General features: G+C 41.3%; 1 protein-coding gene across 3 annotated transcripts in view; it reads right to left on the reverse strand.

Moving 5' to 3' along the window:
• slo (calcium-activated potassium channel slo) overlaps positions 1-15,000 on the reverse strand; it is a 1,028,496-nt gene that overhangs the window by 82,812 nt on the left and 930,684 nt on the right. For all 3 annotated transcript variants that reach the window (XM_076198561.1, XM_076198560.1, XM_076198559.1), the window contains exons 16-17: positions 8,692-8,808; positions 7,238-7,261 (exon numbers count right to left, since the gene is read on the reverse strand). In XM_076198561.1, coding sequence (XP_076054676.1) covers positions 7,238-7,261; positions 8,692-8,808 — 141 coding nt within the window. The remainder of the gene's footprint in view (positions 1-7,237; positions 7,262-8,691; positions 8,809-15,000) is intronic.

Genomic DNA, 15,000 nt, shown 5'->3' on the forward strand with positions numbered 1-15,000 from the left:
GGAATTTACTTGACAACTTTCTGTATTTTCTGTCACAAGGTTATTACACACCATTGTCGAGGAACTTCTTTTCTCAACTGTGCATTCATATGTACATCGTCATATGTATATACCCGTATATTTACATACTATGTCCATATACGTTCATATGTACATATAAATACATGTATATTATAAGTATATTTTTCATATGTAAAAATGTACACGTTCATAACCATAGCATTATCTAAACACATGTATACATACATTCCAATATTTGCGCTAGCCCATTTTGTATATACAGAATTGTGATAACTGTATTGAAACACGGTTATTAATTATATATTTTACCTTCCAAATATATGTTAGTTAATGTGTACTTCTGGTATGTGCATACATACATTGGGGTAAGAGAGCTGTATTCGGAGAAGTCGTACGGTTTTACAGAAAGCAGAAACGGGGGGGGGGGCTGGTTAGAGGCAGGGGGGGGGGCAGATAACATTCATTCTCGAGTCAGGAGGAACTCGAAGAGCGTCTGTTCCAGGGGCCGCTCTACAAACCAGAACGCCTAGTCGTCGTTTCGAAACTGTTATTTCTTGTTTGCTTACTTGACTATTATATAACCTCTACTCAATTTTAAGAAGCAGTTAGGGTTCTTAAGAGGAGTGATGGTTATACATTACAAGTGATACACTGATGAAACAAACATATAATAGACAGTTCAAAACGACCGTCTGGCATATCACCATCGGGCTGTTTGACGAATTCCTTTTATAGTACGGCCCTCCAGACTTAGGATAAGACAAGCAAAGTCTGGGCGGAGGAGGGGGGGGCGCATGACAGGAACGGGACATGGAGAAAGAACGGGTCAGCCCTGGAGATATAATAAATCACACTTAGGGGCCGGAAGGATACGTCGAGAGATTTGATTTGTATCAAGGTCGGGAAGGGCTCAGGTGAGGCAAGGAGATATAAAGACAGGGAGGTCCTGGGTACTGCAGTGTCCCTGATGACACGAAGTGTCAACGAAGGACTGGGAAGGGAGGATGAATGAGTACGAATGGTGACCGATGAGAGAGGATTTGAGTGTCAGAGTCGACCAGTACATTGCCCTGCAGGTTCCCCGCCCCTGTGGGGTTCCACAAAGGCAAAACAAGATATCGACCAGGGATTCAGCACAGAAGCAGCGAACTCTGTAACAAAGAGTGACTGTGTCATCTTACTGGGTATGAACCTCTTGGGAGCATCCAAACGCGTTGTCTCCAGATGCGTTCACCTTTACTTCGCGCCGAGAGAGTGCTAGGGACGAAGGGAAGTGAGGGAATCCTGCAGGATGTCCAACCAAATGACACACTGAACAGAAAGTCTGAGGGGGCAACCTCTTATTCCTAGAAGACCGAGAGAGTAAGACGGGTGCCAGTCCAATTCTGCGCCCTACCGCACTTCAACATCTCAAAATACGTTCGCGTTACTTTGTGATGATGGTGAGTGGATTGGTGGGAGTACTTGATGTCTGCAACGTTGCTCCTTCTTGACGGGGCAACTGGGGCGTGTGTTCTCGGTTTATTCTTCCTTCCTCCTTGAAGACACTCGCACGAAACGAAAAGATGAAAGGGAACTCTGCTACGTCTTCTTTTTCTACGCATGATCAAGGAACTACCAAGATATACATCGGCTAACCACACAAACCGACATAGATATGGGAGTGTCTTAATACTTACGCCAACTATTCTAACAATAGAGAGTAAATTATACTAATAAAAGCTACAATATGTACGAATTTACTACCTACAGTATAACTACACATCATATTAATCAAGTACAACAAAGACATAAAAAAACCTACATATTTCCTACATTCACTAGCCTATAAAAGTAATAAAAAAGAGCTAAATTTGTACCCTCACGACCGGCGCCCACGAGAAATGGCGAGATTTATTAGGCACCTCGCTACCTAGGAACTTGTGTGCTGCGCTCATTCTTCCATACCGTGGCGTACTGTGCACATTTCGTTGATGCAAACGACACATGATCTCAATCACTGCACAGTCTCGGAGTGGCCCGGACGAGGACTCGAATACTCAAGACTCTCTCTGGGTAGGCGTCCGACCGTCGGATGATTGAGGACATTAGACGTTCGCAACAGCCAAACGATCTCTGTGCACCACAGCACTGAAGGAGCACACCATTACCGTAGAAATATAAATACCATGGATAACGAACGACTGAACGAGAGAAAAAAAAAACATATGGTAGGAACGCAGCAATACGTTTGATCAAAGCTATCGGAGATGTGGCTGAAGCTTGTGAATGCCTTAAGACAACCTGTCACAACTAGAACGGAATAGCAGGTCACAAACACGTACAAAGCCCTGGTAATAAAAGTGAGCCATGCTGAAAACAGCGACAAAAATGCACAGAGCCTTACATTATCAAAGCGTCGTCAGCGGCTATGCCAGGCAAACCTATTTAGAGTATATCTGAAGTAGTACTTCATGTATTTCCATTTTCGTATCTATAAACGCGAATAAACACACACACACACACACATTCAAATATACATATGTATGTATGTGCGTATGTGTAAGTATAAATACACATCTATTTTTATACGTATATATCGTACATAACATTTCACAGGTATACTTATACATAAAATGTCCATATATAAGTATGCACCAGTGCACACATGTACCAAAACTCTTACACACACACACACAAATATATATATATATATATATATATATATATATATATATATATATATATATATATATATATAAATCTGTATACAGTCACGAGCAAAGTTTTTGACCCACTCTACAGTGCTCACAATGTCAATATAATGCTTTTGTCGAGTACATGATACATTTCCCTTTATAGTAATTAAGTTAAAGTTTGATCATTTTCTTGAATAGAAGAAAAAATAGACAAAGAATCTGAATTTTATATTATGAAACATTCTGGGTGGTAAAAAATTTTGCTTAATATACATACACACACATATTCATACGTCACTGTTGCAGTTTCTGTATTGAATTGCAAAAAAGAGAGGTGGGAGTTGGGGGGCAGGAGAATCGTTCCCGCGCTTAACCTGAAACCAATTACGTTACGTGTGTTGCCAGTGCTTTCGATGCGGAAAGAAGAGTGGTTCCGGCCTCCCATCGCCTTGGATCCGTGAGTGCTATCCTAACATTCATTTGACAAAGGCGCCATTCCTAAGATGAAAATTTAGAATTCCTTATTTACCAAAAGGGAAACGTCTTTTTATTTGCCATGATTGGAACATATAAAAAGACTCCTTGAATTATAGATATGGTGATTGAAAGTGAAATACAAATAGAGAAAAGGCCAAATTCATAACCGTTGCAACAAAGGAACTTAATGTCTGTACTGGCTCTCAAATGGAGGCAATTATAAACCATCGGCATCAACATCGACTGCAACTAATGCTCCCTCACTACCACACAGACTTAAGAACATCTTTAGATTCTTGGGAGTCATTGCCACGTTGTGTCGAGTGCGTCTCACAGATTGTGAGCCGAGGTCACTGTTTCAAGAGGTTCGTCATACACGTTTAAACGTAGGCTCTTTTGAAAGAATGAAGCATGTGATCTAGATGACACGGAAGCTACAGCAATAGAAGGGGGAATATATATATATTTTTTTTTGAGAGAGAGAGAGATCCCATCTGTTACACAGGGATGGCAAAAGTTTCACCAGAATTACATGGATCAATGGCAGGTGTTGCTCTTGTAAATGGGATTAGACAGAGACACTTTCTGGACGTTTTAAGTATGGACAAGTACACTACGAAATCTGAGCTGAAGTAATTCTGAGATTGAATCCCAGGTCCTATTCGACTCTAGAGTCAACGTTGCAGAGGGGATGGAATGAAGACAGAAACTCTGCGAAGTGAACTGGTCTGGACTGTTTCTTGCCACTTTGTTCGAAACCTTTGCTTGTGGTCCATCTGTAAAATCAGGAGTCTTCTTGCGCTTTCAGGAAGACCGGTCACTCGCAAAACATGGTAAATGCGTTGAAACGAAGGACGAACTCGTCTAGGATCCAGTATCACATGGACTGTCACAGTAGATAGATCCTGGGTTATTCATCTCAACACAACAACCAAAGGATGGTCATCATGAACTCACCCTTAAGTCCTAAGACCAGACAGAACTCTATCTATTTGGGAGCTTAGCAGCATCCTTAACCGTCCCCCACCACCAATCCAGAAATCAGAAACCAAACTAAACATGGCAGAATCCATTTAAGTAACTTCACTGTGGCCATCACGCAGTACTCGGAACGTAACAACAATACCCAACAGATAACATGCCCACTGCTAAGCTGCCACATATATCCTCATAGACTGCACGGCACTTATGGCAGACATGAACACAACATATCTTGAATGGGGGATTACTGTCGACTTCTTCCGCCTCTTTGGTGGATATATTGCCAAGGAGCCAGTTTGAACTCAACAGATGAGAAAAGGTTTTCTGCCTCAGGGGTATGCTTTTTCCGCCGGGGACGATTCTTGTTTAAATCAGACAGTGGTACCATGTGCCCTTGGAATACAAATCCCCTACAAGATCAAAATTGTGCCAAGTCATAATGTGGCCACTTAAGAGTCTGACATTTTGAGTGTATTTCTGGTTGCACCTGGTAATCATGGTCCTTTTTCGACTTCGAATGACTGCGGAGAAATAGATATAAAAAGAAGAAGAAGAAGAAGAAGAAGAAGAAAAAGAAGAAGAAGAAGAAAAAGGCATCGGCAACTTCGAGACCACGGATACAGTGGAAGACCTGAAATTGAAAGTAATTGTAAAAAAAAAAAGGCCTAGTCTTAATGGAAGGCTGCTCTTGGACAAAAATCCTACAGGTGGACAAACAATATGCTTTTGAGCAGACTGTGGGGCAGGTCTTCTCTGATAACAGGAGTAAACGAGACAGCTGAACGGGATATCACCCTAATTAGAAAAAAAACAAACGAAACACTGATGAGGAATCAGGAACAAAAACAATGTCCTATGACAAATTACAGAAAGAAGCTCCACATGTCATTAAAAGCAGCTCCAATATCTTACTTCAAGTAAGAGACCACATATAGAACCCTTGATATAGGAGTTCAACATGAAGAAGTAGAAAAATATCGTGTGTAATGAAAACTACTTAAAATGAAATTGCATTTGTTCTTACAATCCTTATAAATACAGACATACACATGCACACATACATCCAAAATGGGGGCCTGTGTCTACTATGTCCATGAGTATGAGGGTGGTACTCACTGCTCCTAGGGAAAAGGGAGGCCGGGATCAACGTCCTGACTGCATCAAAGTGGCACAACATATAACGGAATTACATGGGAGGTCGGCGCTTGGTTCGATCCTGTACCTCATCTATTAGTAATTCGTGACAGGTAACATTTTGGGCTGAACAATTTCTTGAACCTTCGATTCAATATTCTTTTAACCACAACAGGAACACTAACGTTATACAAATTCCACACACGCACACATATATACATACATACAAACATATACCGTGTGTGTATATATATATATATATATATATATATATATATATTATACACACACACACACACACACACATATATATATATATATATATATATACATACATGTATATATATTTACATATATATATATATACATGCATATATATATACATATATATATATATACATACATATATATATACATACATATATATATATATATATATACACATATATGAATACATACATATTTTACTATCTTCCTATGAGATGTACACAGAAGTATCTAATTCGCTCCTACACTCGTCTGTAAATTGTCAATATTTATACTTCCCGCATAGATAACTTTGCTTTTGTATATGCCTATGGTTTCATTTGCAACCCTAGATTAATGAGAAAGGACGCAAGCTTCGTGCCCCAAAAGCCTCTAGTCTAGTGCAGCACCAATCCTGCAGCCGCAGATGAAGCGTAATGTCACACTATGACCAGAACTCATTCATCGTTAGTAAGACACAACTCCATCTAATTACGTTAACAAAAAGACATCGACTTACGCTATACTAAGCTACGGAGCAACCCTTCGATTTCTTACTGTTACGCGCAGCGCTAAACAAATATAAGTGACCCTGGGTCAAATGGGCACGTGCGCATGTCTTTTTAACTACATTAAATGGACAACGCTTCAGAGACTCGTGCAGGCAAGACGCACTGGGAATCAAATATCAGTCACAGGAGCCGTTACCGTGCGCCACGAGCTCTAATGAGGCAGGTGCAGCAGAATTACACGAGCAGCGCGGGCCCCCGCCGCCGGTGCGCGGCGGGCACCGTTCGGGCTTGCAACACCGACGCGACCGAAAGCTCCGCAGCGATGCAAGGCTTTGAAAGGGGCATTTCTTCATCCCGGCGGTCGGACAGTCGTCCTTGTACATCAATCCGTTACCCATTCCTGCCGACAATTATTTAACACCACTGCCACACTACCCAGATGATCAAAATGTCCTGCCCTTGTTGCGCGACAGCATGTGCATCCAGGGTCACAGATGACGCACGTGTGTCAGCCTGCCGTGTTACTAAGACTGACACGTAGCTGTGCTGCAACCCCGACCACACGGATAGTCCTCTGGCAGTTGTGGTGCCCGCTTCCCGTGACAATGTCGACGCTTGGTTGGCCAAGGTTGGTCAAAGCCCCGATGCCAAAGGTCGTGCGGTTCAGGGCCGGTGGCAGGACGGAGGAGTACAGGACAACCGCCGAGGCTCAGTGGCATTAGCTGCGGATGCATCGGTTTTTGGTTGCAATTGAATATCATGCGGCAGCTGCAGACCTGCTGAACGCAGTGTCCTCACGCGGCAACAGCTAAAACAACAGTAAGCGCCATGTTGCGACCCTCACCTTCTCTCACGAGGGAGACTTGGGCCTTCGTTGAGGTACGCAGTCTGTTTTAACTAAGGAGTAAGATGAGAACATCCTCTACGAGCCTTCATGCAGAAATGCGCTTCGACACGAGTCTACGAGTCTATGATACAAACACCGGAGTAAATCCTCCTTGCTAGACTGCCCAAAACCCAGCGGTGTGGGTGGGAGGGCGTGCATTCCATCTAAAGAACAAGTGGTTGTTTTTCTAGAAGGGCATGAAGACAAAGAACAAAACAAATATTTTTTTAGACATTCCCTATCCTAGGCAAAGACGAGATCTGAAGAGGAACATTTGCTATAGGCTCCTTGTTTACACTTACTTGGAATTAATGTCACTTCTCCACCTAACGTCAAGGGAACAGAAAGAATGGGAAGTCATTAGTGGTAGAATAAGACAGAACAGAAAAGAAGTATTTGCCAGATTTCTTCTTAATTCATTGTGTAGAAAATATCCACTGAAGAATGATTGAGATATTTTTTTGTCATGTGGCCATTGATATGATTCTTTTACATACTTTATGCAGTGCAGCCAGCTCTCACTGAAAATATTATGTAAAATGTTTATCAGAAACTCCTTTACACTCACTTTGCAAGTTAAACACATCGATATTTCTTTAACATGAAAAAGACTGGTTTATGTGCCTTATGATTTAGGGTCAAATATGATCTTTAAAAAATATATATAAATATGTATATATATAGAGAGACTTGCATCATGGGAATAGTTCATGCAGAACACTAAAACACCACGGGTTTGTTTTGTTGTCATGCACGCATGCGCACACTACCACGGCACGAGTGATCGATCCGAGGGATACCTACTTGTTCGCCCTACCAATTGCACAGCTCGAACTCCTTTCCTGAACAAGGCCACTAGAGAGAAGAGACACATTAGTGCGGGCGGTAGAGAAAACACATGCGTCATTGCCCAAAACGAAAACGAAAACCAAAACCAAAATAACGCTCAAACGAGGAGTTAATAACGGGGAATTAAAACGATCCCGGTCTTCGCCTTGCCGCCTCATGTTGTCGTCACTATGATCAGCACCTCCAATGGGACAAAAAAAAAATATATGGGGCATCTACATATACATTCGTATATTTTTTCTATGGCTAGATTGATGACTAAACGTATTTCTCCTTGACAAAACCTGTGAAAGAAACACACAGCTGTGATGTGATACTGGTAGGGACGAGAGCGATGGGGCGGGCAGACTTTTCTGAGGAAGAAGAGCAACCTGGGAGCGACAGGCGAAGACCGGGGCTGAAGCCGCCATGCCTTCAAAAAGCGAGGCTATCGACCGCCGCCGCACAAAAGGAAAATAGAAAAAAAGTAGGGACTGAGGTAACTTGAGGGAGGGGGCAAAGGGGCAAGACCAACCGTTACATTGGTTCAGCCCATCCAACATCCACTCTAATGACGAAGGAGGGCGAGGCTGTGTGAAAACGAGGCTCAAGTGCAAAGGGAGGGTCTACAGGCAACAGGAAGGCTCGTGACGCCCCCTAACACTCTGCGATAGGTCCTACCAGTACGAGGTGGATCTTCCATGGGCTATGTATACTGTATGTATGTATATATATATATATATATATATATATATATATATATATATATATATATATATATATATATATGATATACATATGTATTTAGAATTGTCCTACGCATAACCGTACACAAAACAATGGGGGGAGGGGAGCAAATGCACCTTGCAGAGTGTAGGGGGGTAAGGGTTAAATGCACCTTGCACAGTGTGAGGGGGAGGAGATGCACCTTGCACAGTGTGATGGGAAGTAGGGAGCTGCACTTCCCGGAGTGTAGTGTGGGAGGAGGGGTTTTGTTGCAACCAGGTCAGAGATTGGGCGTAGGAGTTGGCCCGAGCTCGTCTTGCTGGAGAAGAGAACGAGAGATATGGGGAGCTCGGATGGGGAGGAGGGGACGGGGGACAACAGACGCGTGGTGGAGCGCTGGACCACCTTCCCTTCCCTCCCTCTCCACGCAGAAGCTGCAAGCAAGCACCGCCGCAGGCAACGCAAGCCGAGGAGGCAAGCAGGCAGGCATTACATGCGGCGCCCGGGCAGCAGCAGCGGCAGCAGCGGCGGTAGCGGCAGCAATAGCGGTGGCGGCGGAGGCCGTATCGCTCCGGGATCGGCGCGCGAGGAGCCAAGAAGCACGAATAGATCCATGGCGGCAAGATCCACCGCAAGCAGCCGCAGAGAGGAAGAGGAGGAGGGAGAGGAGGTGGAGGAGGGGGGAAGAGAAGGAGTGGAGCAAAAGGAAAAAGCGAAAGAGCATAAGTAAGAAGGGCAGTAAGAGAAGATAGAGTGGTAGAGGATAAAACCTGAGAGAGTGGAGAACAGGAGTCGAAGGATACGGTCACGCGCTCTGCCACCGTCGGTTTCCGCGCGCCACTAACAACAACCTCTCCGTAAAAGGTCGCAAGAGCTCCCCCGGAATTGGTTCGGTTAGTGGTAGTAGAAGGTTCAGGAAATAGCAGTAGCTGTACATCAGTGGTAGCAGTATTGGTAGTATTCTTAGCAGCAGCAAGAGAAAACAATAGCAGCAGCGTTGGAAATTCCAGTTTTAGGAACAGTAATAGTACAGTGGTAGCGGTGGTAGAAGATGTAGTAGTAATAGTAGTAGTAGTAGTAGTAGTAGTAGTAGTAGTAGTAGTAGTAGCACCGATAGCAATAACTGTAATATTATCATATCAGAAATAACAATCGTACAAAAGAGAGCAGTAGCGCTGATGGGGTTGAAATTGTGGTAACGGAGATCAGAAAAGATAGAGCATATACATAAACTCGTTGTGGTAACAGTAATATAAAAAGTAGCAGTAATAGAATTAAAGAGAAGTTGTACTACTACCACTAGTAGTTGCAGTATAAACAAAATTTGTAGTAATAGCAGTTGCATTAACATTGACAGCAATAGTACCAGTGATAATAGAGGTGCTAGTAGTGGTGGTGTCAGAATAGTAGTATTAGTTGTAGTAATATTTGTTCTAATGATAGTAGTAGCAGTGGTAGTAGTAGTAGTTTAAAATGAAAAATGTAGTAATAGCAGTAGTAGTAGTTGTGGTAGTAGTAGTAGTAGTAGTAGTGGCGGTAGTAGTAATATTAGTAGTACTAGTAGCAGTAGTAGTAGCAGTAATAGTAGTAGTGGTAGTAGAGGTAGTAGTAGCAGTAGCACTAGTAATATAATTACTAGTAGTGTAGTAGTAGCAGAAGTAATAGTAGTAGCAGTAATAGTAGTAGTAGTAGTAGCAGTAGTAGTAATAGTTGTAGTAGTAATAGTGCTAGTAATATTATTAGTGGTAGTAGCAATAGTGCTAACAATAGTAATAGTCCTAGTAGTAGTGGTAGTAGTTGAGTTAGTACAATGAGTCAAATTCTGCAGTGATGGTGACATTAAGGGTTAGAAAAAGAGCACAAATGAAATGGTCAAAAATTGAATGTAACTAGAAGGAAAGATCTTTAGACAAAGAATAAGGTTTGAGAAACGAACTGTGATCGAGTATATAAATAAAAGTGAAGAAATTATGTTTAGGCTACGAGGTGTGAAAACAAGCATTTAGTATATATATATAAGGCATTAATTTGCATTTATATTTCATATTCAGGCAATATTTAGCTATAACGTAATAACAGATGGCCTGCTAAAGCAGCTGGATAAGGGGGATGAAGAATACAATAGCTGAAAAGAAGAATGAATACCAACTAGTCTGTATAATGAATTGAATGATAAAAATCCTTCTTTTCTTGCTAAAAAATTAATATGAGATTCAGGTGGGGGCATATTTTGTCTATGAACTGCTACGTATTCTAACCCAGGATAAAACTTATTAAGGCTTATCTCGTTGCTAGAAGCCTTATTGTAAAGGAAAGTTGAATTTAGTTTGCTACTTCACAGTAGTAAAGACATTTATAAAAGGGAATTTTTATCACCTAGGGTGACGTTGGATTATTGTATGGGCCACTTGATGGTATCAGAGCATTCTCTTACTTCGTTACAAAGTAAAAGTGCTAATTGTACATACCGTCACTCATAAGGTTTATGGCGGTCTGTGTGTGCAACGGGGATAGGAATTTCCATCTCATTTCTGGAGGGTGAGCCACTGGTTTATGCCCCGTTTCATTCACAGCGGGTATACACACAGAATCATCGCCCGAAATGAGTTGGTCCCACAAATGACCAGTGCGCATGCAGATCCTTGACAACTTTACGAGTGACTGTGCTATCGCAGACGAAACTTTATTCCTTCCTTCATCCGTCTTTAGACCGGACCTTGTGGGCAGAAAGGGGCACTGAACTACACACAGCGTCACAACCCAAATGTCAAGACATCGGCTGATTGTGTCCACAAGGAACTCTGAGGAATGAGACCCAAGACAGCTGAAAGAAGGAATGAGCTTTTGTCCACTGAACCAATGATAGCCAGAAGGGGTGAGTACTGATGGATTGTTGTTTGCCAGACTATTACAGAGTCATAGGAAGGGATAAACCTTAGTTTGTTGGAGACTACAGACTGCCGGAACAAGGAACGAACTTGCCTGACGGACTCCAGATTACTGGAAGAGGGGACGCATGTTTATCCACTGGACTACTGATTGACAGGAATGGGAGGGAGCAAACTTTTGTTCACTGGACTGCAGGGTGGTGGAGCAGGAAACCAACTTTCAGCTGCCAAACTAATGGCAGCCAGCAAAGGGGACAAATTCATTTCAAAGAAGTTTTAGATCTAAGAGTTTCCAAATGACTATACTGCTGCGTTCTGGCTTGAAACACCTTACCCAATCTCATAAGGCAGTCAGCAAGGTGGGTCAGGAGGGAAAAAGGAGTAGCATGAAAATTGGTCTTTTGTAAGAAGACATGTTATTTTATGATAACCTTGACTAATAACAGAAAAAATGTAGAGTATGGATTTCACGCGGCCATGAGCGTGAATGATTACATATCCAAACCACATGAATGCGTAAAACTAAATTCGAATATATTTGTATATGTAACCATACAACTGTGATTAAGCACGGGAGGTTAGAATACAGTAGTTTTATCTCACACCTGGCAGTCGTTTAATCAGCAGTTCCACAAATGTCCATGCTGCGCACCCCGATTCAGACTAAGACCTTTACCATGCACCCTTCCATTACCCGTCATCAGGCCTGCTTTATTTGCTGAAATTTATGTTAGAGCATATCACATTTTATGTGTAACCTATGCTCATAAAATAATAGGCAGGGACTTAAAGACAATAAATTTACTAAGGAACTTTCATATATGACTAATACATGTGACAAACTGAATAGGTACGCATTCTTATCCACGATATGATTTGTCTTGACTTTTAGTTACCTTTACTTACATTTCGTTCATACGTGCGCAGTGTATGAGCGATACAAATTTCAAAGTGACCAAACAGCTTTTTGAGCCCCTTGTTTGAAGATTTTATAGCAACTGACACAAAATCAACCATTCCAGGTATTTTCTTTCTTACCCGCCTACCCCAGAAGAGCGTCTCTCGGGGTGCACCCACAACAATTTGGGAACCGCTGCTTTAGTTGAAGAGGATGAAAAGTGATGAAAATAAAAATATGAAAGAAAAGTGATGGTGCCAGTAGAAGTGCCAAATGGAAATAAAACTCGATGAATCAAATTAACATCACTAGCATTAGCATTAAAACCAGCAAGAGCGTTAGTAGCAGCCACTTGTGATGATGGAAGGGTATGCGATAACACTTGCTAAGTTTATCCACGCAAAATCAGAATATCTATAAGCATTACCTTTATGATTATCGTTAACACTGAAATTATTTTCTCATTTTGAAATTTACATTGTTGGAGTAACTTGCTCTTATAAATTGGTTTTACGACACAAAATCACCAACTTTACTAATATTATGGTCATCATAGATTTACTCTTTTTACTGAAACCAAAGACAGATTGACCAATTCACACAGTGGTTTCCATTTAACATAATTACTGTGATCATTATGATTATTTTCATTTTATTGTAATAACTGATACATAATCAAATTAAACTGTCATCAAACCATGTCATATTTTTTCAGTACAATTTGCCAAAAATTTTTAGTAATCTTGATCCCAGACAGAGCAGTTACTCATCGTAATCATTATTGAGAGTATGATAGTTATAATTGTCATTATAATAATTCTTATTATCATCAATATCATCAGACTGATTATCTAACTTAAAAAAATCGTATGTTGCCTCAATTAGATTTTAGAATAATTTTTACGATAACTGGTACCATAGACTGGCTATAAAGAGGTCAATGTAATCTATACTGCCATCATGAATAGGAGAGCAGTAACTGTTGCACCAGCATTAGTACAAAAATATAAGCAGTAGAAGTACTAGTACAAGCGGTAATATAGTAATAGTTACAGGGGGAGTGATGGATGTAATAGGAACAACAGCAGCAGTAACAGTAGCATTAGAAGTTATAGTGACAGTAGTGATAACAGTAGTAACACAAGATGTATTAGTACTTGTGGTTGTAGGGGTAATAGTAGTAGTAGTGAAGGTAGTAGTATCATTAGCAGTAGAAATAGTGTAGTTATAGCACCACCAACAGAAGGAATAAAACTTGTCATCATTGGCATCAGTAGTACCAATGAATATAATCGGTGTAGCAGCATCAATATTAACATCAATATCATTATTAGTATCAGTATTACTATTAACATTATCAATAATCAAAAATATTAGTACCATCATATTAGTATTAGTACTAGTACTAACGCCAGTAACAGCGTTATTAACATTTGCAGAATGAGTATGGTCTTATTACCAATAATAGTAGTGGTAATTGTATTTCTTGCAATAAGATAATGACAATGGGAATGAAAATAGCTGAGGGGGTAGTAATGGCAGCATGAAGAAGTAAGCAAGTATATAAAGTCAAGGGGATAATAGCAGATGAAGTAGCTGAAAAGACTAAAAAAAGGGTGGCAAAAGTATTAAAAAAAGAAATGGAAGCAGAAGTGACAAAAAGCTGCGGGTGCAGTATACACAGATATGGGATTAGTAGTAGCAGTAGTAGTAGTAGTAGTAGTAGTAGTAGTAGTAGTAGTAGTCGTAGTCAGAGAATAAGTAGTACCAGCAGTGATAGCAAAAATAGTAGTAGTTTTAGCGGTACTGGTAAAAACAGTAATAGTCGTAGCAGCAAAAAGTAGTATTAGTAGTACTGGTAACATACGATGTAGTATTAGAAGGACATACAATAGATGAGCAAGACTAGCATAATATTTAAACAAAGAAACCGAAGGGTTGGTTGAAATGTTCAGAAAAGTAAGAGGGAAAGAGAGGCTTGTTATATTGTAAAAAGGCAAAGAAAAAGGAAAAAAGAAAGGGAAGATGAAAGGAAAGGACAAAAAGAAGAATGGGGAAAGTGGTACTGGTGGGGGAAGGGAGAGTGAAGAGGAGAGCATACGGTGAGGAGAAATGTGGTAGATGCCGATTCATGCTTTGCCCGTGGTGATGCTAACAGCGGGACTATCATGTCATAACGTAGGAGGCGCAGTGGGCGATCCACCAAGAAAACAAAATTGTATTGTCCGGAATTGGGGGATGGTCGAGGGAGGAAGAGGAGATGGGGGGGTGGGGTGGAGATGGGGAAAGAGAGGGAAGGGAACTGTGTCCATGGGAAGGATGTGTCAACTTAAGATGGTGCTAAAAAGAAAGGTCAAAACAAAAGATAAACGAAGAACCTAATTTTAGAGACAGCCTGGTCTCCACATCATACCACCGGAACCACGCCACACTCATACCGAGTCACAGACATGTTACCTCAGCCATGTTGCTGAGCCTTTCGCAGGCCAAACTGCAGTCACATCGCACCACCAAGGTCCGTTTGCGCCATGTCAAAACCTTAGAACTGTGCGACAGAATCTATCGAAAATTAACTGCTAATTCTCTTACAGGAGGAAAGTATTCACTACAGAGTACAACCATTCTCTAAAACTGGACTTCCCTTCATAGAATACATTAAGCTACAGGTTTCTTAGTTCTAAAAAACAATCTTGAAACGTTTTGAGGCCTCGCGCTCTGTGTAAAT

The sequence above is a fragment of the Oratosquilla oratoria genome, chromosome 15 (assembly GCF_046742065.1).
Source record: "Oratosquilla oratoria isolate Oo_2021 chromosome 15, ASM4674206v1, whole genome shotgun sequence".
Taxonomy (NCBI): Eukaryota; Metazoa; Arthropoda; class Malacostraca; order Stomatopoda; family Squillidae; genus Oratosquilla; species Oratosquilla oratoria.